General features: G+C 46.3%; 1 protein-coding gene across 1 annotated transcript in view; it reads left to right on the top strand.

Annotated features, from left to right (window-relative positions):
• Positions 1 to 21,265, top strand: part of LOC138755843 (meprin A subunit beta-like) — a 65,071-nt gene extending 43,806 nt beyond the window's left edge. The window contains exons 11-15 of the mRNA XM_069922561.1: positions 4,935 to 5,396; positions 8,150 to 8,332; positions 11,240 to 11,450; positions 13,883 to 14,075; positions 20,831 to 21,265. Of these exons, the coding sequence (XP_069778662.1) occupies positions 4,935 to 5,396; positions 8,150 to 8,332; positions 11,240 to 11,450; positions 13,883 to 14,075; positions 20,831 to 20,842 (1,061 nt within the window). The 3' untranslated portion in view covers positions 20,843 to 21,265. The remainder of the gene's footprint in view (positions 1 to 4,934; positions 5,397 to 8,149; positions 8,333 to 11,239; positions 11,451 to 13,882; positions 14,076 to 20,830) is intronic.
• The last annotated feature ends 6,575 nt before the right edge of the window (positions 21,266 to 27,840 follow it).

Genomic DNA, 27,840 nt, shown 5'->3' with positions numbered 1-27,840 from the left:
GAGAGAGAGGAGGAGGTGGGATCTCATTGAAACATTTTGAATGTTAAAAGGGATGGACAACATACATGTGGGAAGGTTGTTGCCCATGGTGGGAAATTCTGGGACAAGGGGGCACAAGTTCAGCATTGAAGGGCATCTGCTAGGGCAGAGATACGGAGGGAATTCTTCAGCCAGAGGGAGGTAAATCTGTGAATTTGTCACTACAGGTGGTTGTGGAGGCCAGGTCATTGGGTCTAATTAAGGCAGAGACTGATAGGTTCTTGATTAGCCAGGTTGAAGGGTAGGACCTCCAGGGTTGTGTTCTCAGGATTGTTACCCATGTCATATGCTAGTGGAGTTAGAAATAGGAGGATCATGCCATGTAACATGTGGCTAAAGACATGGTGCAGGAGGAAGGACTTCAGGGTTCTGGATCATTGGGGTCTCTTCAAGGGAAGGTGGGACCTGTTCCAATGGGGTGGTTTGCATCTGAATTAGAGGGGACTAATATACTTGCTGGAAGGTTTGCTAATGCTGCTCTGTTGGGTTTAAACTAGATTTGCAGGGGGGTGGGAACCAGAGTGCCAGAGCAGATAGAGGAGTGGAGGAGGGGAAAAGATGATGTGAAAATTGCATACACCATTAGAAGTCAGAACAGACCAGAGGTCTCGTCTACTGAAGCTACATGGGTGGAGTTAAGAAACAGGAAAGGTATGACCACACTCATAGGGTTGTATTATAGACCATCCAATTGTCAATGAGAATTGGAGGAGCAAATCTGTAGAGAGATAGCAGACAGCAAAGTAGTGACAGTATGAGATTATGACTTTCCACATATTTGACTGGGACTCCCATACCATAAAAGGACTGGATGGCTTGGAGTTTGTGAAATGTGTTCATGGAAGTTTTCTAAATCAATATATAGAGGTACCAACTAGAAAGAGTGCAATACTAGATCTCCTTTTAGGAAACGAGACAGGACAGTATGTGTAGGGGAACATTTTGGGTCCAGTGATCATAATGCCATAAGTTTCAAATTAATTGTGGAGAAAAATATGTCTGGGCCTCAAGTTGGGATTCTAAATTGGAGAAAGACTAAATTTGAGGAAATGAGAAAGGATCTAGAATGCATGGATTGGGATAAGTTGTTTTCAGGCAAGGATGTGCAAGGTATGTGGAGGACCTTCAAAGGTGAAATTTTTGAGAGCACAGAGTTTGCATGTTCCTATCAGGATCAAAGGCATGGCTAGAAGGCATAGGGAACCTTGGTTTTCAAGGGATATCGGGGATCTGGTTCGGAAGCAGGTATAGACAACATGGAGAAAATTAGGTACTTGAAGAGTAAAAAAATGTAAGAAAAATGTAATGAATTAAATCAGGAAGGCTAAAAAAAAAGACATGAGGTTGCTTTTTCAGACAATGTGAAGGAAAACCCTAAAGATTTCTACAGGTATATTAAGAGAAAAAGGATAGTAAGGGACAAAATTGGTCCTCTTGAAGATCAGAGTGGTCGGCTTTGTTTGGAGCCAAAAGAGATTGGGGAGATCTTAAATGCTTTTTTTTCATCAGTATTAACTCAGGAAATGGGCTCAGAGATGTTGGAACCTATACAGATTAAAGAGGAGGAAGTGTTTTCTGTCTTCAAACAAATAGGATGGATAAATCCCCAAGGCCTGACAAGATATTCCCTTGGGCCTTGAGGGAGGCAAGTGGAGAAATTGCAGCGGCTCTGGCAGAAATATTTAAAATGTCCTTGGCCACGGGTGAGGTGCTAGAGGATTGGAGGGATGTTGTTCCATTGTTTAAAAAAGGCACCAAAAGTAACCCTGGAAATTATAGGCCAGTGAGCCTGACTTCAGTCGTTGGTAAATTATTGGATATACAATTATTTGGATAGCCAGAAACTGATTAGGGATAGTCAATGTGGCTTTGTGTTGAGTTTAACCAATGTTATAGAGTTTTTGAGGAGGTTACAAGGAAAGATAAAGAAGGAAAGGCTGTGGGTGTTATCTACATGGACTTTAGTATGGCTTTTGACAAAGTCCCAGATGGGCGGTTAGTCAAGGAAGGTTCAGACACTAGGTATTCATGGTGAAGTGGTGAACTAGATTCAACAATGGCTGGATAGGAGAAACCAGAGAGTAGAGGTGGTTGATGCTTCTCAGACTGGAGGCCTGTGACTAGTGATGTGCCTCAGGGATCAGTACTGGGACCATTGTTGTTTGTCATCTATACCAATGATCTGGATGATAATGTGGTAAATTGGATCAGCCAGTTTGCAGGTGACACTAAGATTGGAGACGTTGTGAACAGTGAAGAAGGTTTTCAAAGCTGCAGAGGGATCTGGACCAGCTGGAAAAATGGGCTGGAAAATGGCAGATGGAATTTAATGTAGACAAGAGGGAGGTGTTGCATTTTGGACGTGCACAATAAATGGGAGGGCATTGAAGTGTGCGGTGGATAATTCCCTGAAGGTGGTGTCACAGGTGGATAGGGATGAAAAGAAAGCTTTTGGCATATTGACCTTCATAAATCAAAGTATTGAGTATACGAGTTGGGATGTTGTAGTACAATTGTATTGGTGAGGCCAAATTTGAAGTATTGTGTGCAGTTTTGGTCACCTAATTACAGGAAAGATATCAATAAGATAGAAAGAGTGTAGAGAAGATTTACTAGGATGTTGCCCAGACTTCAGGAATTGGATTTAAGAGAAAGAACAGAGAGTGGAATGAGCTCCCAGCTGAGAGTGAATGCAGGCTGAATAGTAAGAATTTGGACAGGAACGTGGAAGGCAGAGGTATGGAGGGTTATGGACTGGGTGCAGGTCTGTGGGACCAGGTAAAAAAAAATGGTTCAGCACAGACAAGAAAAGCCAAAGGGGCCTGTTTCTGTGCTGTTATGTTCTTTGGTTCTATGACATCAAAGGTTATGGGGAGGAGGCTAGGCAGTGGGGCTGATTGAATGGTGGGGAAGACTCAATGGACTGAATGGCCTATTCTGCTCCTATATCTGATGGTCTTATGAATGCCCACAGTCTTTTTTCCAGGAAAATGATTCCAGAACTACATGGCAGGGGAATGATTTAGAGGAACCTGAGGGGTACCTTTTTTCACTCAGAGGGTGGCCCTTATCTGGAACAAACTGCCAGAGGAAGCTATCGAAATGAGCACAGTTACAATTTCAAAAGACATTTGCATGGATGTTGTGGATAGGAAGAGTTTGGAAGGATGTGGACCAAATGCAGGCAAATAGAACTGACCCAGAATCCCACTTGGTCAACATGGACCAGTTGGGATGAAGGGTCTGTTCTATGCTGTATGGCAACTGGGAGTCAGGTTGAGATGATGGACTGGAATTATTAACTGTAGGAATCACTTTTCTCCGGGTAGCCCGAGCGATGTGAAGGAATACAAACTACACAACTAGTCTTTGGCTTGGCTTCGCGGACGAAGATTTATGGAGGGGGTAAAAAGTCCACGTCAGCTGCAGGCTCGTTTGTGGCTGACAAGTCCAATGCGGGACAGGCAGACACGATTGCAGCGGTTGCAGGGGAAAATTGGTTGGTTGGGGTTGGGTGTTGGGTTTTTCCTCCTTTGCCTTTTGTCAGTGAGGTGGGCTCTGCGGTCTTCTTCAAAGGAGGTTGCTGCCCGCCAAACTGTGAGGCGCCAAGATGCACGGTTTGAGGCGTTATCAGCCCACTGGCGGTGGTCAATGTGGCAGGCACCAAGAGATTTCTTTAGGCAGTCCTTGTACCTCTTCTTTGGTGCACCTCTGTCATGGTGGCCAGTGGAGAGCTCGCCATATAACACGATCTTGGGAAGGCGATGGTCCTCCATTCTGGAGACATGACCCATCCAGCGCAGCTGGATCTTCAGCAGCGTGGACTCGATGCTGTCGACCTCTGCCATCTCGAGTACTTCGACGTTAGGGATGTAAGCGCTCCAATGGATGTTGAGGATGGAGCGGAGACAACGCTGGTGGAAGCGTTCTAGGAGCCGTAGGTGGTGCCGGTAGAGGACCCATGATTCGGAGCCGAACACAACTAGTAGTCCCCAGATAATTCAGTATAATTTACCTAACTAGGTATTCCATTGATGAAAGAATTTTGGGCCACCCTGCTTGCCTTTTCTTTCTCCTTCCCCTTTTCCTGTCTTTTCAGTTCTCCTACTCACACAGTCACCCCCCCTTCCCCCTCAATGATGCTCTCCACTCCCTCCTTTCTCCAACTAGCATCTCCTACTTTTGCCACCCCTCCTCTTCCCCCCCACCCCATACTCTTTTGTTCGGGTGCTTGCCGCCATTTTCTCATACTTTGATGATGGGCTCAAGCCCGAAATGTCGATTTTGTATGTTCACCTTTGCTTCATAAAGGACACTGTTTGACCCGCTGACCTTCTCCAGTATTTTGTGTGTTTTCATTGCATTTACCATAGTCGAGTCTGATTGCACAAGTACAACCTGACGAAACAGCATTCTCCGGTCCTCGGTAAAAAACACGTAGACACACAACCAGGACTAACAAACATACAGAAAAAAATATTTTTTTAAAAATTTAAACATATAGCATGGTAACAGGCTATTTTGGCCAATGTGTCCATGCTGTCCAATTTACACCCAATTAACCTACATCCCTGGTATGTTTTGAATAGTTAGAGCCCCAGGGAAAACCCACGCAGACATGGGAAGAACATACAAACTCTTTACAGACAGTGTGGGATTCGAGCCCAGGTCCCAATCTCTGAAAAGGTTTTGCGAAAACCGCTACGCCAACTGTGCCAGACAAGTATTTCATCTATACAAAAAAAAATTGTTTCATGAATCTGGGAGTCTCGGATGGTTAGGATGAGCAGTTCCCTTGGTCATTCAACATTTGTACTTGCATAATAAACATAATGCATTTGATACAGCTCTCAGATTTCCAAAAAAAATGTTTAAAATTATGTCTCTTGAAACAGATATGGGCCTGAATTACTGGCAGCTTCACCACGTCAGCTTATCTGTGTCCGGAAAGTTCCGTGTTCGTTTTGAAGGAGTAAAGAGAGATACATCCTCCAATGGGGGTATTTCCATCGATGATGTGAACCTCTCAGAAACAAAATGCCCAACCCACATATGGCACATCAGGAACTTTACCAGCATTCTTAACACAAGCAAGTTGGGATTGCTAGATGCTATCTTCAGCCCGGGATATTACTCCAGTGAAGGATATGCATTTCAAATCAGGCTCCAGGTAAATGATTCCTCTTACCTTGGTGTATTCCTGCACTTGGTCAATGGAACTAATGATGACAAACTAGCCTGGCCATGCCCATGGATGCAAGCTACTATGCTCTTGATGGATCAACATCCTGACATTCGACGACGTATGTCCCACCAAAGAAGCGTGACCACAGACCCAACTGAAACCTACACACAAGGTTAGTTCATAAGAACATAAGAAATAGGAGCGGGATTCAGCCATCCGGCCCATTGAGCCTGCTCCGCCATTTGATGTGATCATGGCTGATCTGATGATAGACTCATCTCCACCTATCTGCCTTTTCCCATATCCTTTAATTCTCTTTCGATGTAGAAATCTATCCAACCTTGTCTTAAATATATTTACTGAGATCGCTGTCACTGCTTGAATGGGCAGCGAATTTTGCAGATCCACCATCCTCTTGGAAAACCAGTTCCTCCTCAACTCCGTCCTAAATCTACTCCCCTGAATCTTGAGGCTATGTCCCCTAGTTCTGGTCTCCGCTACCAATGGAAATAACTTACCTACTTCTTCTTATCAATGCCTTTTATAATTGTATACGTTTCAAGATCAAAATTCAATTTATTATCGGAGGAATAAAACAGTGTCGTATCACATGAATTTTTTTTTGCCTGCTGCAAGGCAAGCAGATTCACCACGGCAGGAATTTCCTAAGCAACTCATACAGTCAGACTTACGGTCAGAGAGAGAGAGAGAGACAAAAGAGAGTCCCCCCAGAGTAATCAAGCATCTGTGGGTTCGCTTTCAACACTTCCACAGCCCCTGCAGTCACACAGAGTCCAGTCCAAACCACTGGCCACCTGAGCACCAGATCCAAACCTCCAATATGGTCAGGAACCCATCAGCACCCTTAGCACCTCCTCGCATCCCAGTTCCGATACCTGGGACCCCACTAGCCAGTTCTAGCCGGTCTCCAGCTGTCTGCAGCCTGGTGCGTGGTGTGAGTCTCCCAACAGCGGTCTCCAGCAGCCCACAGTTCCTTGCCTCAGGTCGCCAGCAGCAGAGCCTCCTCACTGGTCCGTTGTCGTGGTCACTGTCCCCGCGGGTCATCTCATCTGCTTCTCAGACAGTGCGAGATCTTCTTGTCCTCTGGAGCTCTGCTCTAGTCCTCCATTTTCCTGGAGTCTGCAGCCCTTCATGTTTGCTGCCAATTAATAAGTGTCGCCCTCTTGGGTGCAGACCCGCGGCCGCAGGATTTCAACTAAAGCCATCGGTGGTTCCCTCAATGGACCATTCAAAGCTTGTGCGGAGCTGACGGCAGTCGACTGGGAGCACTGCATCTCTGCTCCCTCACACCTGGCTAGACTGCACTAGTAGCAATTCCGGCAGTGCCGCCATCTTTCTTCCTTTAGATCATCTCTTGTTCTTCTAAGTTCCAGAGGGTGCAGTCCCTGATGACTCAATCTCTCCTCACAGGCCAGCCCCTTCATCCCTGGAATCAACCTGGTGAAACTCCTCTGCACTGCCTCCACAGCCTGTACATCCTTCCTCAAGTAAAGAGACCAGAACTGCAGGCACTACCCCAGATGTGGCCTCCCCAGTATCTTGTACAGTTGCAGCATATTCTCCCTGCTTTTAAATTCAATCCCTCTAATAATGGACAACATCCATTTGCCTATTGACAACCTTGTGCGATTTACTCACAAGCATTGCCATGTCCTTCTGCACGTCAGCATGCTGCAAGATTTGCCATTTAAATAATATTTTGATCTTCCTTTCTTCCTCCAAAAGTGGACAACCTCATACAGTACAACTCCAATTATCCAAAATCAGATTATCCAAAATCCTCAGTTATCCAAAATATTTTGGACCTGGAAGCTCCGTCTGTTCGACTCAGAATTTTTTTTTGGATAATTGAGGATTTCAGGAAAATCAGAAATCCTCATTTATTTGAAAAATTTCGAACCCAAAATGATGTCATTTCACCTCCGAAAAGCTGAGGATATCCGAAACAATCAGAAATCCTCAGTTATCCAAAATTTTTTTGGAGCCGAACTCACATCACATACGGTTTTTAGACTGCAATGTCGGGGAAACCGCGGAAAAATTAACATAATTACTGCCCACGTGGTCATTCATACTGGGTGCCTTTTTTGACTGCAAGTACCGGAGTGTAACAGTCCCGGGTGGTTCGACGGGCAGTCGAGTGGATGACCGCCAATGAATTTTCCCGGTACGATTTACACCACAGTCTTCTTCCCAAAAGTTGTAGGGATTGCAGGTTAAATCACAGTGCGGGAATTGACTCAAAATTCCTGCACATTCCTTTTAAGATGGCCTGTGTAGCGGCAAAATTCCTTGGTTGTGCTGTTACATGCCTGCAGCCTAAAAAATTGGTTGAAAACATTTTGGAATTTTGGAAAAACCTCTGAGTAAACTTTCCAGTTTTTGTGCTGGATTTATCTTAGTTGTTTTTTGGTGAGAATTAAACATTATTTTATGCTTTAAAAGCCTTCCCTTGTTGTTTGTTGTTGTTTCAACACTGTTACAAGTGATTTCCCATTGCTTCTGGGGTGTTTTTAAAAAACATTGTTTATCCGAAATAGGCCTGGTCCCGACCATTTTGGATAATCAGAGTTGTACTGTATTTGTTAACCTTGTAATCCATCTGCCAGACCCTTGCCCACTCACTTATCTATATCTCTCTGCAGATTCTCCATACCTTCTGCATAATTATCTTTTTCATTCAATTTGACGTCATCAGCAAACTTAGATACACTACACTCTGTCCCTCCTTCCACACTCTGTCCCTCCTTCCACTCTCTGTCCCTCCTTCCACACTCTGTCCCTCCTTCCACACTCTGTCCCTCCTTCCAGATGATTTATGTGTACTGTAAACATATTTTGCTTCAGCATTTTGCCTGTGGTTCCATTGTAGGAACATTTATTTATGTCTGACTTGATTGACAGACAACCAAACATTTTTCGTTTGGGACAAGCCACAGGATGTGGGACAGCTGGTGACAGACACGAATGGCATCAAATATTATCGGGGACCAGGGATGGGAATCAGAACGTTTTTGTCCTACAAAAGACTGAAAAGTAGAGAGTTCATCAAAGGAGATGATGCTTATTTCCTTATAACCATGGAAGGTATGATTCTACTTTCTAGACTTGCTTGTTTGACATAAATATTGAGTGAAGGCCATGTTTGATCAAATCATGGCCTTCTCCAATAAGGCCTCACTGCTATATGAGCATCTTGCTTTGTCTATTGACCATAATATACCTTGTACATTAGAAACACTCTGTGAGCAGACTAATAGCTTACCCCCCACATTCCTACAGCCATGTAAAGAACACAATACATTTAGACATACATAGAGCATGGTAACAGGCCCTTTTGGCCCATGAGCCCGTGCCCCCCAATTACACTCATTGATTGACAACCCCCGGAACGTTTTGAAGGGTGGGAGGAAACTGGAGCACCCATGGTAAACCCACACAGACACGGGGAGAACGTACAAACTCCTTACAGACAGCGCCAGATTTGAACTCTGGTCGCTGGCGCTGTAACAGTGTGGTGCTAACGGTGCCACCCTCTACAGAATTACAATGAAAAGAAAAATCAACCAGTACTAAGGAAGGACAGAATGGAGTATTTTGTTCAGTTCTGGTCTCCTCAGGAAGGATGTGGAAGCTATGGAGAGGGTACAGAGGAGATTCACTAGGATGCTGCCTGGACTGGAGAATGTCTCTTATGAGAAAGGGTTAGCAGAGCTGAGACTTTTCTCTTTGGTATGAAGAAGGGTGAAAGATGACTTAATGGAGGTCTACAAGATTATGACAGGCATAGATAGAGTGGACAGCCAGCGCCTTTACCTAGGGCAGGAATAGCAAACACCAGAGGATATTTGAATATTTATTTATACAGCACATTTTAAACACAACAAAATGCGCACTAATTGATAAAAGAATACACAAAGCACAAAATTAACAAAAGACAAGAGAGCCATCTCGAAAACACCTGGGCGGCAACAAGCTGCCTAAACGCACTGGTGCGGCCGACTCAGCCCGTGCCCTACAAGCCCAAACGATCTGGGCAGGCGTTGCAGCTCCTTAGATAACTATGACAAAAACGAGGCCAAGACTTTTATCTGAGGTCAGGGGAATCAATACAAATTTGAAGCTTATCATCATTTCTTGAAGCTGCGGCAGTTATAATGAACAGCAGTAAAAATAAATGTGAAAACACTCTTGGACATTGGTTCATCATTAGGGTAAAACACAAGGCACTTTAGACTAAACACAATTTAGATTCAAAACATTATGTAAAATTACCTAACTTGCAAGCTAAACTAAATTTATTATACATAAAACACTCAGTTATAACTATATTAAAAACATGAAAAATCTGGGCCACCAATACTTTGACGAGAAACCAACACTAGCACCATAGGGTTGAAAGACCGCAGCAGCCCTCGACAGGTCAAGTAAGGAGTCTCTCTGTTCATGTTCTCTGGTGCCTGGAGTTACAGTCTAGGCACCCACATTGCCAACAACCCCCATAACGAGACCCCTCAGGAGTGCCCCACCAATGTGGAAAAGTCCTGGCCCCGCAAACCATCCACAGTTCAACTCCATAACCTCAGTGAGGCATCCTCTCAAGCACGCCTACTAACTTCGCCCAGCGACAAACCCTGGGCTCCACTTCGGTCACCGCAGCTCCACACCCCGACCCCAGGCTGGACCTCATCAGCCTCCACACCGGTCGCTTATGCCGCATCGCTGTCCTCCAAGCCTCCACGCCGACATGCCAGGCGCTGACCTCAACCATCAGGACCTTAGCAATGGACGGTCCTCAGACGGGGCCAGAGTCGCTTCCAGCGAATTTTTCAGGCTGCAGTAGATCCCTCAAACGCTTCCTGGTGTTCGCCCACCAGTTGCAGTGCCTCAGACATTCTGCATGATGGTGGTGGAGGCTGAAACATTTGGGGCATTTAAGAGACTCTTAGACAGGCACACGGATGGAAGAAAAACAGAGGGTTAGAGGGTAGGGAGGGTTTACTTCTATTTTCATGAGCTTGATGGCTGTGGGGTAGAAAGTGTCTTTGAGACTGTAGGTCCGCACTTCCACACTCTTCAGTCCTCTCTCTGATGTAAGGAGGGAGAAGACTGTGTCTGTGGTGTGATGAGTCTTTCAGCATGTTGGATGCCTTTTTTAGGCAGCAGGAGATGGAGCTATTGTAGGGGAGGGAAGTTATTGTCATGTTTTGAGCTGCATTCACCACCTTCTATGGCTTCTTCTGATCTTGAGCTGAGCACCTCCCATCCCACCCTGTGATGCATCCAGCAAGTCTGCTCTCAGAAGTGATCCTGTAGAAGTTATTGAAGGACAAGTGGCTTATGTTCAGACATGATAAGAAAGGCTGGAAATGCTCAGTCGGGAAACAGCTGAGGCAAGAAGTAGAGTTAACTTTCAAGTCGAAGATCTTGAGAAAATATGTTGGATCAGTCATGCAGAGACTTTCATGTTATTGGGCTATGAGATATGTGGCATGGTTGCTACAAAGGAATGAATTGGTCACTCACAGAACAGTGGCTGGTCTCCCTCCCCCCACCCCCCTCCACCCCTCCCGTCAATGTGATCTCCAGGATAATTGTTTGAAGAGGGCGTGCAAAATCATTGAGGACCCCTTCCACCCTGCACGCAGCATCTTTCAGCTGCTCCCACTGGGGAAGAGATATAGGAGGATCAGAGCCAGCCCCACCAGGCTGAGGAACAGCTTCTTCCCACGGGCAGTGAGAATGCTGAACATCCAAAGGAACTGCTCACACTGACCCTCCGAGACCCTCATATTGACGAAACAATATTTATTTATTTGTATAGATGAAATACTTGTTCTGCATGTGCATTGCTTGTCTGTATGTGTGCTATGTCTGGTTGTGTGTCTGCATGGTTTTCTCCGAGGACCGACAAACATTGTTTCGTCAGATTGTACTTGTACAATCAGATGACAATAAGCTTGTCCTGATATGTGCTGTATTTTGTACTTTTAGATGTATCGCATCTTGTAGGCCCTCAACCAACACCCTCAGTTCCCAGCCACCCCTCCACCCACATACCAACAACTACAATTACAGGAAAGACTACAAGTACACCAAATCCCTCGACCAGCAAGCCAGCAAGCAGTCCCCCAGATCTATGCGATAACTTTCAATGTGAAAATGAAGGAGTCTGCATCGTATTGAATGGGGAACCTGTGTGCAGGTAGTGCCTTTTCATTTGCATTTGCATTTCAACCAGACTGATCACTTTAGTTTCCCTTAACAGAAAAGTGTTTTATTTATATATTTTGTGGTTTCCCAATGCTTTACAGTTGATTGTATGCGCTTTAATAATGCAATATAACCGTTTACAGCACGGAAACAGGCCATGTCGGCCCTTCAAGTCCGTACCGGTTCACTTGAACAACTCCACTAGCTCCTCCGCAAACTCCTGAGGAAGCAGAGGCTTTCTTCATGATGCCATTGGCACGCCGGCTCCAGGAAAGACCCTCCGAGACAGTCCCCCTAGTAAAAATGTGTCCCTGTGTGTCTGCTATCTTTAAAAAAATGTCCTGCATAAATTCCTGGTCATCTTCATTAGGTGCATAAATATTCAACAAGTTCAAAAATTCTGAATACAAATATTTTTAATATCTATGATGTAGGAAATGTAAGAACCAGTTTCTGCACACTAACGTCTTCATTAGTTTAGTTAGTATAGCAATTAATGCAGCGTTATTACAGCACCAGAAAACCTGGTTCGAATTCAGTGCTGTCTCCCTATGTCTGTGCAAGCTTCCTACGTGTGCTCCCCCATCTATCCCCTTCCTCAGTCTCTTCCGCTCCAGGGAAAACAAGGCTTCCCATTCCTATCTCTCTTAACCCTTTGGACTATGACCATTTTGAACCTTTCATAATACATACTCTGGACTGGGTCGAACCAGTACGAACCACTTGGTGGTTAAGTATAAAACCCATCCCGGAAAACTAGGACACGGAGTCCAAAGGGTTAAAAAGGGTGGCACGGTTAGCGCAAGTGTAACAGCCCCAGAAATCGGGACAGGGGTTCGAATCCCGCGCTTTCTGCAAGGAGTTTATATGTTCTCCCCATGTCTGCGTGGGTCTTTCCCGGGGGAAATATCCAGTTTCCTTCCACCATTCAAAATGTACAGGGCATGTAGTTTAATTGGGTGTATTTGGGTGGCAGGGGCTCATGGGCCAAAATGACCTGTTAGCGTGCTGTATGTCTAAATTTAAAATTTAAATTTAAAAGAAATGAAATGGGCAAAGGAGTTAAGGGTTATGGGGATAAGGCTGGAAAGGGGTACTGATGGTAGTGATCAGCCATGATCTGTAAAATGGCGGTGCTGGCTTGACGGGCTGAAGGGCCTACTCCAGCTTCTATTGTCTATTGTCTAAATGCTCCAATTCAGGCAACATCCTGTGCAATTTAACGCATCTCAATAAAATCTTACTCCTGTTTCTGACTGAACAAAGATGAGAGATGCAGTCAATTCGTCATTTGTAACTCTGTCAGGTTTATATACTTAGTTTATGTCCTTAGCCCACTGCTCTAGTCATTAAGACTGTGTGGCCACACACATACTATCTACAAGTTTGCCAATGACACAATTGTTGGCAGAATCACAAACGGCAATGAGGAAGTGTACAGGAGGGAGATAGATCAGTTCATTGAATGGTGTAATGACAACAAGCTTGCGCTGAACATCAGCAAAACCAAGGAGATGATTGTGGACTTCAGGAGGAAGTCAGGAGAACACGACCCAGTCCTTATCGAGGGCCCAGTAGTGGAGGAGGTCAAAAAATTCAAATTCCTGGGTGTCAACATCTCCGAAGATCTGTCCTGGAGCCTCCCTGTTGATGCAATCACAAAGAAGCCTCGCCAGCGGCTATACTTTATGAGGTATCTGAGGAGATTCGGTATGTCACCAAAGAGTCTTGTAAACTTTTACATGTGTATCGTGGAAAGTATTCTCGCGGGTTACATCACTGCCTGGTATGGAGGGACCAACTCTCAGGACAAGAATAAACTTCAGAGGGTTGTTAACTTGGCCTGTGACATCACAGGCACCAGACTTTACTCCATTGAGAATATCTACATGAGGTGGTGTCTTACAAAAGCAGCCTCTATCTCAAGGACCCTCACCACCCAGGCCATGCCCTTCACTCTTCTACCATCGGGGAAAAGATACAGGAGCCTAAAGACAAGCAGTCAGTGGCACAAGGACAGCTTCTTCCCCTCCGCCATCAGATTCCTGAATAATCAATGGACCAAAGACACGGCCTTACTTTTCATGCACGATTATTTTAATTTTTGATAGTAATATTGTCAGATGGTTATAATATGAATATTTGCACCGTGACGCTGCCGCAAAACAACGAATTTCATGACTTGTTCACGACAATAAATTCTGGTTCTGATGTTATCCCTGTGCAACATTAATTCAGATGAAAAGAAGTCACAGGGATCTTTTTTAAACAAAATACAACAGGTAAGTCTGCATCTGGGAGGAAGTCTGGGACCCTTCAGTTCCACTGGGTTTCAAGATGGGATGAGGGATGGGTGTGGGGTTAAAACTGGAGTTAATCAGTTGAAGTAATCTATCAGCCATAAATCCCACTGTTGTTTTACAGGTGTCCGACCGGTCAAGATTGGTGGTACTCTGGAAAATACTGTGAGAAACTCGGGAAACAAGAGGAGACTGTAGTAATTGCAGTGGCCTCATCTGTAGCCATCTTTGTCACCATGTTGCTGATCACACTCCTCACTGCATATTGTCTGAGGCGAAAATACCGGAAGCCTGACAAAGGAATCAATTTAGCCAATGTGAGTGTTTGAAAATTGTACAGACGAATTTTGAGCAAATCTGTTGGGCTTTTTTATGCAAAAGCATGAAATTGGAAGTTTTATCCAAAAGACCAGGGGTAGCCAAACCGCAGCTCACGAGCCACATGCGGCACTTTGACGTACAATGCGCAGCTCACAGAGATATGTTGGCTGAGACAGGAATCGTACGAGCCACACATTATATGTCGAAGAGCCGCATGTGACCAGGGACTCTTGCCTAGGCCCGGGCCGCCCACCCATCTAAGCTCCCAACCCCATCAGTAAAAACGTGCATGCAGTATTTTTCATCTCTTGCAGCTCTCAACATTTGAAGTTTATTGGTGTGGCTCTTTCTGTTAAGCAAGTTTGGCCACCTCTGCAATAGAGGATGCATTGTTTATTGGCATGTGAGGAATTGGGGACCAGGGGTGGTTGAATGGTGGGTCGCCCACACAGTTGCTCATTGGACATTCCACTGTCTTGCAAAGGAGATAGAAGAACAGACGATGCATTGTTTATTGGCATGTGAGGAATTGGGGACCAGGGCTGGTTGAATGGTGGGTCGCCCACACAGTTGCTCATTGGACATTCCACTGTCTTGCAAAGGAGATAGAAGAACAGACGATGTATTGTTTATTGGCATGTGAGGAATTGGGGACCAGGGGTGGTTGAATGGTGGGTCGCCCACACAGTTGCTCATTGGACATTCCACTGTCTTGCAAAGGAGATAGAAGAACAGACGATGTATTGTTTATTGGCATGTGAGGAATTGGGGACCAGGGGTGGTTGAATGGTGGGTCGCCCACACAGTTGCTCATTGGACATTCCACTGTCTTGCAAAGGAGATAGAAGAATAGACGATGCATTGTTTATTGGCATGTGAGGAATTGGGGTCCAGGGGTGGTTGAATGGTGGGTCGCCCACACAGTTGCTCATTGGAAATTCCACTGTCTTGCAAAGGAGATAGAAGAATAGACGATGCATTGTTTATTGGCATGTGAGGAATTGGGGTCCAGGGCTGGTTGAATGGTGGGTCGCCCACACAGTTGCTCATTGGACATTCCACTGTCTTGCAAAGGAGATAGAAGAATAGACGATGCATTGTTTATTGGCATGTGAGGAATTGGGGACCAGGGCTGGTTGAATGGTGGGTCCCCCACACAGTTGCTCATTGGACATTCCACTGTCTTGCAAAGGAGATAGAAGAATAGACGATGCATTGTTTATTGGCATGTGAGGAATTGGGGACCAGGGGTGGTTGAATGGTGGGTCACCCACACAGTTGCTCATTGGACATTCCACTGTCTTGCAAAGGAGAGAGAAGAATAGACGATGCATTGTTTATTGGCATGAGGAATTGGGGACCAGGGCTGGTTGAATGGTGGGTCACCCACACAGTTGCTCATTGGACATTCCACTGTCTTGCAAAGGAGAGAGAAGAATAGACGATGCATTGTTTATTGGCATGTGAGGAATTGGGGACCAGGGATGGTTGAATGGTGGGTCACCCACACAGTTGCTCATTGGACATTCCACTGTCTTGCAAAGGAGAGAGAAGAGGTGGGCATGTTAATTGGCCACTGTAAGCTGTCCAATTGTAAACCCACCACCCATTTACACTAATCCCTATTGTTTTAATTCTCATCAACATCACCAGTCTTCCACTCACCTACAAACTAAAGGCAACTTACAGAGGCCTAATGATCATAGAAATAGGCCGATCAGCTCACTATGTTCATGCTGACCAGCCATTCTCAACAGGGGCCCCAGCCCCCCCTCCCTTCCCCCGGGGGGGGGGGGGGGGGCTGGGTGCACAGTATATTTAAGTAAAATCCTTTTTTCCCTTTTCACCTCGAGTAACATAAATATTATTTGTGTGGTCGGTAGAAGAAAAGTACTGAAGAAATCAAAACTTGACTGCTTCATGCGGAAGGGGGCCCATAAACTTTGAGCAGTCCTAAGGGGGCCATAGCCAAGAAAAGGTTGAAAATGGCTTGTCTGAAGTAATACTATTGACCTGTATTTGGTCCATAGCCCTTAATGTCTTGGAAGTTTGTTGAAACATTGTGCAAGTACTTGGATCCACCATCTTTGCAAGCAGCATGTTCCAGAGAAAACTAACCTGCCAATCAAGGTACACATCTTTAGGATCTAGGTGGAAACCAGAATACCTGGTTGTGGTGGTCCACCACCGCCCTACTGCAGGGGGAAACCTCTGTACCTGCAGGAATGTAAGGGGACAGGACAACACCTGGCCGGTTGTCAATCAGTCGGCCTGAATGGATCAAGCCCCACCCGGTCAGGTGTCAATCACCCTCCGGGATATAAGCTTGCGCCAGCCTCCCGAGGCCTCACTCAGAGTTGCTGCAGCCACAGCCAGCCTGGCTCTGTGAAGTCTTTGTGGATTAAAGCCTGTTGTACAGTCTTTACCTTGTGTGTGTCTGATTCTGGCTAACAGTGTACCACACTGTTGGAAAATGTACAGGCACAGGAAACACGTGTGGATGCCACACAGACAGCTCTTGAGGTTAGGATTGAATCTTGGTCTCCAAGACGTGAGCAGCAGCTTTACCAGCTGCATTATTGGGCTCTGTGCATCTGGGTCCTTAAAGGCTCTCACTTCAGAGTGACCCATTGGTGTTCATGGAGAGGAAGGGCTGAGAGGGACACAGGCTGAGCACAAGCAAATGGGACCAGCTTAGTCAGCATGGACGTTGGGTCGAAGGGCCTACTTCCATGCTGCAAAACTCTTATTAATAAAAATCACAGAAATGTGAGAACTCAGCAGGTCTCACAGCGCCCACAGGAGATGAAGAGATACAACTGACTTACAGGCCTGGGCCCTTCTGCAAGATGATATGAAGGTAGATGGAGGAGCGGATAGTGTTGAGGAAACACTGAGGCTGCAGAAGGACTTAGACAGATTAGGAGAATGTGCAGAGAAATGGCAAGTAAAATACAATGTTGGAATGTGTATAGTCAGGCAAAAGGAGAGAGGATAGGTGAGAATTGATTGGGGGAGGGGGTGAGGTTGGCTCTGTGAATGGGGAATTGGGGGAAAGGAAACAGAGGGAAAAGGGAAGAGAGAGAGAGAGAGATGGAGTTCAAAGAAAAGAGACATTGGGAAAGAAAGGGGTGGGGTGGGGAATAACAGAAACCAGAGAATTAAATATTAATTCCATCCAGTTGGAGGATGCCCAGATGGAAGATGAGGTGATGTTCCTCCATCTTGCAGGTGGTCTCAGTCTGGCAGTACATGAGACTATAGACAGATATGTCAGCATATCTGGCAGAACTCTTATTCCAAACAATTACAAAGTGGGCATGCTCAATTTAGTTTTAAAAATTAATTCTGGGTGGATTTTCCAAGCACAACCTATCCAGCTCCAACAGTGATCCAACAACTCAGAACATCTGGGTGTGAGGGATCCATTTGTCTTGTAGTTCAACTCCAAATGGATCTGGGCTGACAAAAACCATTGCTCAGTGACTATACAAAGCTACCTTTTCTATGCCGCTCATAAATTGTAGACTTCCATTAAGTCACCTCCCATCCAAGGAGGATGCAAAGATGATCATCAATGCCCCAGCTATCTCTTCTCTCCCTTCCTACAGCAACATAGGCTACATCTCCTCTGATCCTGGAGACTTAACAATTCTCATGTTTTGAAGAAGATCCAGTGCTTCCTCTTCCTTATCCTCAAGCTCATAGGCTGATACTCTACTGACCTCCCATTGACCAAGGTCCCTCTCCCTGGTGAACATTGAAGCAAAGTATTCATTTCTTCTTCTTTCTTTGGCTTGGCTTCGCAGACGATTTTAGGACCTCCCCAACCTCATCTGCCTCCAGCTGCATGTTGCCTGCTTCACTGTTGCCACCTTCACTGTTGTTAGCCTTCTGTTCTTCATGTTACATAGAATGCCTTTGAGTTTTCCATTATCCCCATTGCCAAGATCTTCTCGTGCCTCCTTCTAGCTCTCCCAAGTCCTTTCTTAAGTTCCTTCCTGGCTACTCATGAGCCCTTCCTCATTCCTACTTCCAAAATCTAATGTCTGCTTCCTTCTTCCTCTTAACCAGCTGTCCGTCTTTTGTCAGCTATGGTTCCATTATCCTACCATCTTTTCAAGTCGTCAAGTCAAGTCGGGTTTATTTGTCTTTCATACCATAAATCTTGCAATGTACAGTGAAAATGAGATAGCATTTCTTCAGAAACAATTTTTATAAATAACATATCATTTATAAATATCATGTTACATATGCTAGCCCTCTATCCCCAGAGTTCAGAAGCCCTTGACTTGGGGGATAAAGCTGTCTCATAATCTGGTCGTGTGGGCCTGAATGCTTCGGTACCTCTTCCCGACTGGCAGGTGGGAGAACAGATTGCGGGAGGGGTGTGTGGAGTCCTTCACAATGTTTATGGCTTTCCGCAAACAGCAGCCGTTATAAATGTCCATCATGGCAGGGAGAGAGGCCCCGATAATCCCCTCAGCAGTCTTTACTATCGACTGCAGGGACTTGCATTCTGAGATGGTGCAGTTCCCGAGCCAGGCGGTGATGCAGTTACATAGGATGCTCTCAATGCTTCCCCTGAAGGATGTGGTGAGGGTGGAGGGTGGTCGCTGGACTTTCCTCAATCTCTGCAGGACATAAAGGCATTGATGGTGCTTCTTGGCAATGGATCTGGTGTTGGAGGTCCAGGACAGATCCTCCGCCAGGAGCACACCAAGAAATTTGGTGCTCTTGACTACCTTGATAGAGGAGCCATCAAAAGCCAGCGGAGAATGGGCTCTCCTGAGGTCGACCACCATCCCCTTTGTCTTGTTGACATTCAGGTGTAGGTTGTTGTCTCTGCATCAGTTAGTTAGTGATTGCATCTCCTCCTCTCTGATTCATTCCTGCTGATGAGCCCCATCACGGTCGTGTCATCAGCAAATTTGATGATGTGATTAGAACTGTGTATCACTCCTCAGTCATGGGTCAGCAGGGTAAACAGTGGTGGGTGAAGCGCGCAGCCGAGTCCCCCCCCCCCCATGGTCAGTGTGATGGTGTTGGACATGCTGTTTCCAATCCGGACTGACTGAGGTCTTCCAGTCAGGAAGTCGAGGATCCAGTTACAGAGGAATGTGTTTAGGCCCAACAGGTTCATCTTCCTAATCAGGTGCTGCGGACTGATTGTGTTTAATGCTGAGTCTTTATTTTCCAGGTGGGTAAGGGCTAGGTGGAGCATGTGGCAATGGCGACATCTGTAGATCGGTTGGGACGGTACACAAACTGCAGGGGGTCCAGTAAGGGTGGCAGCTGAGTCTTGATGTGCTCCGTAACTAGGCTCTAGAAGCCCTTCATGACGGTGGACATAAGTGCGACAGGATGGAAGTCGTTGAGACAGCACACTGAGGGCTTCTTCTGCACTGGGGTGATAGTGGCCACCTTAAAGCACGTTGGTACAACGGCACTGCTCAGGGAGATGTTGAAGATGTCTGTGAGGATGTCAGCTAGTTGGTCCGCACATCCCCAGAGCCCCTGCCAGTGATGTTATCTGGTCCTGCAGCCTTACGAGGGTTGACCTTGAGCAGTGTCCTTCTCACTTCAGCCTTTGTGAGATGCAGTGCCTGCTCATATAGGGGAGGTGTGGACTTCCTTGCCTCCACATCATTTTTCGCCACGAAACGTGCATAGAAGTCATTCAAAGCATCCGGGAGGGAGGTGTCCCTGGCACTGGCAGCTGGTGGGGCTTTGTGGTTGTGATGGCGCGGATGGCCTCCCACGTGCGCTGTGTGTCACCACTATCCCTTTCTCAGTGGAACAAACCTATCCAGAACCCTGTGCAAGTGGTCCCTAAACATCCCACCCTGATAACATTCTCTTCTCCCCCTTCTATTGGGCAGAAGTTTGAAAACATGAGCTTCCAGATTCAAGGACAACTTCTTTCGAGCTGTTATCACCCTATTAAATAGTCCTCTCAATGGTAAATGATTATACCCCTGCACTGTTCAAATGATCTTTCCTCTATTCTCTGCACTCTTTTGACCTACTGTAACACTACATCTACACCAGCCATTCTCGATCATTTTTTGGCCATGCCCCACCAACCCCACCCCCCACCCGAGGACTCTGCTCAAAGTTTATGGGTCCCCTTCCCTGTGAAGCTGTCAAGTTTTGGTTTCTTCCATACTCTCCTACCAACCACACCAACAACGTGAAAAGAAAAGAAGATTTTTACTTAAATGTGTGTAGCTCCCGGGGAGGGAGAGGGGATGGGCAGTAGTGGGTCTTAGGGTCACATTGAGAATATCTGCTCTACATTTTTATTTTATAATTGCACTACCATCTATACTCAAGTATAGATTAACTTGCCTGAGATGTCTACTGGTCTGCTTGCAAAACAACCTCCATCTTGGCATGTGTGACCATAAACTTGAAATTGATCAAAGCTTTTCACGATCTTGGAGCATGTGACATTAGGCAATTCAATTCAATCCAGTTAGGACGACACGGGGTTGGCGTAGCGATTAGTCCAATGCCTTTACAGTGCCAGCGATTGAGACTGGGGTTCAAATCCTGCACTGTCTGTAAAGAGTTTGTACGTTCTCCTAGTGTCTGCGTGGGTTTTCCCCCCAGGAGCTCCGGTTTCCTCCCACCGTTCGAAACATACCGGGGTATAGGTGAATTGGACTCGTGAGCCGAAATGGCCTGCGACTGTGCTGAATGTCTACATTTAAATCAATAGATTTGAATGAATTGTTTTTAATTACAGACATCATTCTGAGGAGGCTACAAAGAAGTCCCAGTGCATGGAAAAGAAACAGAAAATTCCAAACAATGACCGTCGAGCAGAAATCCCAATCAATTTGTACAGATTGTGAATTGTGATTTATATTTACCTATTGTTTAACTTTCAGTTGCAAACCATATGAAAGGATCTCATTATAGCAATCAATCAATAGTTTGAAGTGTTCTTCATTGTATGAAAATCTTTTAAAAAAATGATCGGAAAATAATAATTTAAGAAGGTGGTGAAAACACAAAGCTGGGGAAACTCAGCAGGTTAAACAGTGTCCTTTATCCTTTGGCTTGGCTTCGCGGATGAAGATTTATGGAGGGGGTAAAAAGTCCACATCAGCTGCAGGCTCGTTTGTGGCTGACCAGTCCGATGCGGGACAGGCAGACACGATTGCAGCGGTTGCAAGGGAAAATTGGTTGGTTGGGGTTGGGTGTTGGGTTTTTCCTCCTTTGCCTTTTGTCAGTGAGGTGGGCTCTGCGGTCTTCTTCAAAGGAGGCTGCTGCCCGCCAAACTGTGAGGCGCCAAGATGCACGGTTTGAGGCGTTATCAGCCCACTGGCGGTGGTCAATGTGGCAGGCACCAAGAGATTTCTTTAGGCAGTCCTTGTACCTTTTCTTTGGTGCACCTCTGTCACGGTGGCCAGTGGAGAGCTCGCCATATAATACGATCTTGGGAAGGCGATGGTCCTCCATTCTGGAGACGTGACCCATCCAGCCCAGCTGGATCTTCAGCAGCGTGGACTCGATGCTGTCGACCTCTGCCATCTCGAGTACCTCGACGTTAGGGGTGTGAGCGCTCCAATGGATGTTGAGGATGGAGCGGAGACAACGCTGGTGGAAGCGTTCTAGGAGCCGTAGGTGGTGCCGGTAGAGGACCCATGATTCGGAGCCGAACAGGAGTGTGGGTATGACAACGGCTCTGTATACGCTTATCTTTGTGAGGTTTTTCAGTTGGTTGTTTTTCCAGACTCTTTTGTGTAGTCTTCCAAAGGCGCTATTTGCCTTGGCGAGTCTGTTGTCTATCTCATTGTCGATCCTTGCATCTGATGAAATGGTGCAGCCGAGATAGGTAAACTGGTTGACCGTTTTGAGTTTTGTGTGCCCGATGGAGATGTGGGGGGGCTGGTAGTCATGGTGGGGAGCTGGCTGATGGAGGACCTCAGTTTTCTTCAGGCTGACTTCCAGGCCAAACATTTTGGCAGTTTCCGCAAAGCAGGACGTCAAGCGCTGAAGAGCTGGCTCTGAATGGGCAACTAAAGCGGCATCATCTGCAAAGAGTAGTTCACGGACAAGTTTCTCTTGTGTCTTGGTGTGAGCTTGCAGGCGCCTCAGATTGAGTTCTGTATCTTTATATAGCAAAGATAAAGATACAGAACCAATGTTTCGGGCTTGAGCCCTGCATTAAGGGATGAAGGTTTTGTGTTTAAAATACCTTGATGAAAGGCTCAATCCCAAACTATCAGTTATGTATCTTTTTCTTTGTTATATAAAGTACAGCTCGAGTACCCCTTATCCGAATCGCTTGGGACCTGGCATTTTTTGGGTTTTGGTTTATTTTGGATTTGGAATAATGGAACTAAACAGCACAGTAGCATCACCAGAATACCTGTATGAGTGGTTAAACAGCAACAACAAACAACAGCAGGCTTTCTGAGCACTGACGTGACACCACAAATGAAATATTCACTTGAAATAATGTTTATTATTTACCATAAAAAGCTTACAAAAGAAGACCACCTCTATGACGCATCCCCTCCGCCGCCGCTGGTCCACGTCACCTTCCCTCCACCACCGCTGCTCCCCGACTACCTCCCCATCTCTGCCAGTGATCCTAATACTTCCGCGCTGCCACCACCAGTCCCGACACCTCTCCACCGCCGCTGCCGGGCCCTGACCACCTCCCCAACCCCACCGCCTCTGCTAGTCTCAACACTGCCCCACTGGTGCTGCTGCATCTGGCACTTCCCTACCACCACTGCCGGTCCCCAACCACCTCCCCACTTCCGCTACTGGTCCCGACACCTCCACACCGTCGCCCCGACCCCTCCCCACCACCGCTGCCAGCCCTGACACATCCCCGCCGCTGGTCCTGACACCTCCCCTCTGCCACTGCCAGTGCTTGACCATCTCCCCACTGCCTCCGTCAATCCTGACACCTCCCTACCACCACCTCCCCACCGTCACCAGTCCCTGACCACAGACCCTCTCCTGTCTGGAAGCTTGAGGTCCCCTCTCCTACCCAGGAACCCAAGGCAACCTCTTTGATGAGGACAGCACTGCACCCAATGTTGAGAATGGAGTTGCCAATGCCTTCTCCGACCGCAGCCGATGCTGAAGACTTGGACCCAGCTTCCCAGCCAGAAGTAAAGATTTTGTATTTTTTTATACTGTTATTGTAATCAAACTGGTGCCAACAGAGCGTCAGAGCCCCACATGGGAAAGTCAGGTGCTGAATTTTTTTCCACTTATGGCGTCATGTTGATGCCAATCTTTTTTGGTTTTTGGATCTTTTTGGTTGTTTGGAACTTCGGATAAGAGGTACTCGATGTGTACCAGGAATCCAGGACTTCTCCATTACAAGGAGATTCCCAAGTGTGAATGATTTCAATTAAATGGAGAGACTAGAGACATTGGGACCGTTTGCTTTGTACATTCGGAGAAGTTCGGGGAGAATTGTGGGTGGGTTCAGCAAGCTGTTGGAGGGCTGCAGGAGGTTAGAGGGATTGCAGAGTTTTAGATGCATGTTGAGAATGGAGTCACCGTCACCGACTCCAGCCGATGCTGAAGACTTGGACCCAGCTCCAGTTAGCATCTTCCTGGCCAGAAGCAAAGATTTCTTTTTTTTACTGTTACTGTAAAAAAACTGGTACCAAAAGAGCGTCAGATTCTCAAATGGGCAAGTCAGGTGTTGAATTTTTTTTCTACTTGTGACGTCACGTTGGCAATAAAAAAATTTGGGGGGTTTTTGGATCTTTCCTTGTACACCGTTTGACCTGATGAGTTTCTCCAGCATTGTTTTTACTTCAATCACGGTGACTGCAGATTTTCGTGTTTTACTCATGTAACAATCATCTTCATAACATATAACAATTACAGAACGAAACAGGTAATCTCGGCCCTTCCAGTCCACACCGAACCAAGTCCTCTCCTCTATTCCCATCTGCCTGCACTCTGCCCATCACCCTCCATTCCCCTCCCATCCATAGACCTATCCAATTTTCCCTTAAATGACAAAATGGATCCTGCCACCACTACTTCTCCCAGAAGCTCATTCCATACAGCCACCGCTCTCTGAGTGAAGAAGATCCCCCTCTTGTTACTTCTAAACTTTTGCCTCTTAACTCATGACTTCTTGTTTCAATCTCTCCTACCCTCAAGGGAAAAAGCTGATCCACATCAACTCGATCTATCCCCCTCAATCTTAAAGACCTCTATCAAATCCCCCACAACCTTCTACGCTCTAAGGAATAAAGACCAAATCTTCTCAATCTTTCTCATGATTTAGACTGTGGTGACTTTTAATCAAATGTTGTTATGGGGTGAAATTTAAAATTAAATATTGTATTTATAAACAGTGTTGGCAATGAATTTACTAGCGACTAGAGAATGTAATACCCGAAATAGGAGAGAGAGTAGATAGCCCCTCAATTTCTCAATAACGTTGCTGAATACCCTGTGCCATTTCTACCTTCCTATTTTTCGATTCCTCTAGTCGTCAGCAATCCATTGATTTCTGCTCTGAACGTACACTAAGGTTCACAGTTGTCCGGGGTTGAGGATTCCACACGTTCACCATCTTCTGCACAAACAAATTTCTCCTTGGTCCTAAACCGTTCATGCATTGCCCTCCCGCTCCTAGACTTCCCACTCAGAGGAAAGGTCTCCCCTGAATCCACCTCTTCCCTCCTGTCAAACTCTTGTATGGTGGGGAGGGATTCATGGATAGGGAAAGTTTAAAGAGATTGACCTCCACCCTGACCTGTGCCCTCCATACCCATCCCATCCATGTACCTATCTAATCTTCTCCTAAATGTCGAAAGCAAACCTATTTCTGCTGGCAGTTCGTTCCATACCCTTTGAGTGAAGAAGATCCCCCTAATGTTCCCCTTAACCCTTTGGATTCTGGCCGTTTTAACCTTATTTTATACCGAACTCCAGACTGGGTCCATGAGTATACAATATGAACACCATTACAAACAAGCTGGTGGTTGGGTATAAAACTAGTCCAGGAAAACAGGGGCACAGAGTATATGAGTTTGTTGGTCGTCCCTGAAAATCAGGACACGGAATCCAAAGGGTTAAAGAGATCACTTTTAACAATTAACTCATGACCTCTCGTTCTTGCCTCACCCAACATCAATGGAAAAAGCCTGCTTGCATTTACCCTATCTATACTCCTCAATTTCATATACTTCAGTTAAATCTCCTCTCATTTTCCAATGCTCCAGGGAATAAAGTCCTAACCTATTCAACCCTACCCCATAACTCAGCTCCTCAAGACCTGGCAGCATCTGGAAGCAACTTTTAAATCTTAAATCCGAAGTTATGCCCCCTGGTTCGAGATTCCTCCACGAGGGAAAACATCAATCCCATTGCTACCCTGTTGAGACCTTTTGGAGATCACCTTGTAATTTTCTGAGCTCAATCGTTACAGGCTCAGCCTGTTCAATTGTTCTCAGCATTGCAGGTGTCAACCTTTTCACCTGTGAACAGTCAATGGAAGCTCATCCCTCATTAGACGAGGTGACTAAACATGTCTCAGTACTCTGCGTAGATAAACAAGGAGTCTGCGATGCTGAAGAGCTGGAGCAGTGGTTCTCATACCTTTTTATTTCCACACACATACACCTTAATAATTCCCTGTGCTTTAGGTGCTCTGTGATGAGTAAGGGATTGCTTAAGGTGGTATGTGGGTGGAAAGAAAAAGTTTGAAAACCACTGTTTTAATCGTCCCTCATTGACTTGTTATGTGCACGGTTTCAGAACTCTAAATGAAATGGGCCAATGACAATTTTTCTCAAGCAAACTATTTCAGTACCATTTGGGTCGAGAGCAGTGGTTCTCAACCTTCCCTTCCCACCCCATCCCACCTTAAGTAATCCCTTGCTCATCACCAAGCATCGATGGCAGAGGGATTACTTAAAGTGGAATGTGGGTGGAAAGAAAAAGGTTGAGAACCACTGAGCTAGAGAAATACACAGAAGTGTAGGAGGAACTCAGCAGGTCTGGCAGCATCCATACCATTCGAGCCTCAGCCTTCAGACTGCCCATCATACCTGCTGCATGAGCTGCAGAGTTCCTCCCAGCATGCTTGTGTATTGCTTGTGCTCCATGTATGGTGTCACCAGCATCTGCAAAGATCATGAGTTTATTGTCAGACACACGAGTACAACACACATCCGCACCAACATTCTTACTTGCTGGAGCTAAACAGGGACATGGATATACTAGTCACAACACAACATTATGCATTATAGGAAGGATGTGGTGGCTATGGAGAGGCTACAGAGGAGATTTACCAGGATGTTTCCTGGATTGGAAAATAAGTCTTATGAAGCAAGGTTAGCAGAGCTGGGAGCGTAGAAGGATGAGAGGAGACTTAACAGAGGTCTACAAGATTCTGAGAGGTGTAGAAAGGGTGGGCTGCGAGCACCTGTCTCCCAGAGCAAGAATAGCAAACACCAGAGGACACCTGTACAAAGTAAAGAGAAGGAATTTTATGGGAGATATTAGGGTATGCTTTTTACACAGAGTGCCTGGAATGCCTTGCCAGGGGTGATGGAAACACTAGGAGCACTTAAAAGACTCTGAGACAGGCACATAGATGAGAGAAAAATAGAGGCTTACGAGGTAGGAAGAGTTAAGTTTTCTTTGGAAGGAATCCACTGATCTCAGCCAGAGCGCCTGCAGCAAATTGTGTTTGGCCTCAGATTCCAGCATCTGCTGTCCCTACAGACTAACCTGAGCCCCAGTGGTGGAGAAGCACATATCATTATGTGCGAGGTCTCAGCGCTCTCCTGTGGGGTCCAACCATCCAGTCCGACTGCTGTCAGCTCCGTATAGGGTTTACACAGCCTGCTAAAGGAGCTGATGGTTGTTTATTTTTAAATCCCGCGACCGCGGGGATTGCAGCCAAGATGGTGGCACCTATGATCAGCAGCGGACACAAGAGATTGCAGACTCTGGGGAAGCAGTGAACTGGCACAGGGCACCAGATAAATAGGAGACCACTGCCCATTGAGAAAGAAGCAGAGGAGACGACCTTACAGGATGGTGACCACGACGGCAGACTAGCGAGGGGTTCTGAGGCTGAAGAACACATAAGCGATGGGCTGCGGGCTGCTGGCGACTGCAGTCAAGGCTGCAGATTGCTGGAGACTGGGTTGAGACTGGCTGAAGGGGTATCAAGTATGGGAACCAGTATGCGAGAGGATGCCAAGGGTGCTGGTCTCTTTCCGATTGTGTCGGAGGTGTGCATCTGGAGCTTGGGCTGCTGAAGATTTTGACTGAAGGCCGTGGGGCTGCGGGAGTGCTGGAGGCAAATCCACGGACTCTCAGTAGGCCCTTTTATAGAGTAAAAAAATGCAACCTTAAGGTAGAGATTCTCCATCCTCATTTCGCTGAGCCTATCTTCATAAATGCTCCTGGAGCGGCTCCAAGGCACCGACTCCAATCCTTCCAGGAGATAGGCCCAGCAGTGGAGTGGAGTGCTCCACCTTGCTTCATAAATGTACAGCAGCTGCAACGGCTGGCTGGGGGCGGGCTGACGACATCACCATGACTCTGTTCATGTCAGGCAGAGCCCTGGGTAATTCCTGCAAATATTTGTCTAATGAGCCTCCCTTGAGGCCATTGCTCCCATGACTGCCTGTGCTAGTTCTCCCCCCCCCCCCACCCCCTTGCTGCCCTCCACCCCTGTGCACATGGAAGTGTTCGCCTCCTCTCGGGGAGGATGCCAATTTTGGGTTGTCTTCATGCCACAGT

The sequence above is a fragment of the Narcine bancroftii genome, chromosome 2, assembly GCF_036971445.1.
Source record: "Narcine bancroftii isolate sNarBan1 chromosome 2, sNarBan1.hap1, whole genome shotgun sequence".
Classification (NCBI taxonomy): domain Eukaryota; kingdom Metazoa; phylum Chordata; class Chondrichthyes; order Torpediniformes; family Narcinidae; genus Narcine; species Narcine bancroftii.
The sequence above is the reverse complement of the archived record's forward strand: the minus strand, read 5'-3'. Positions and strand labels throughout refer to the sequence as shown.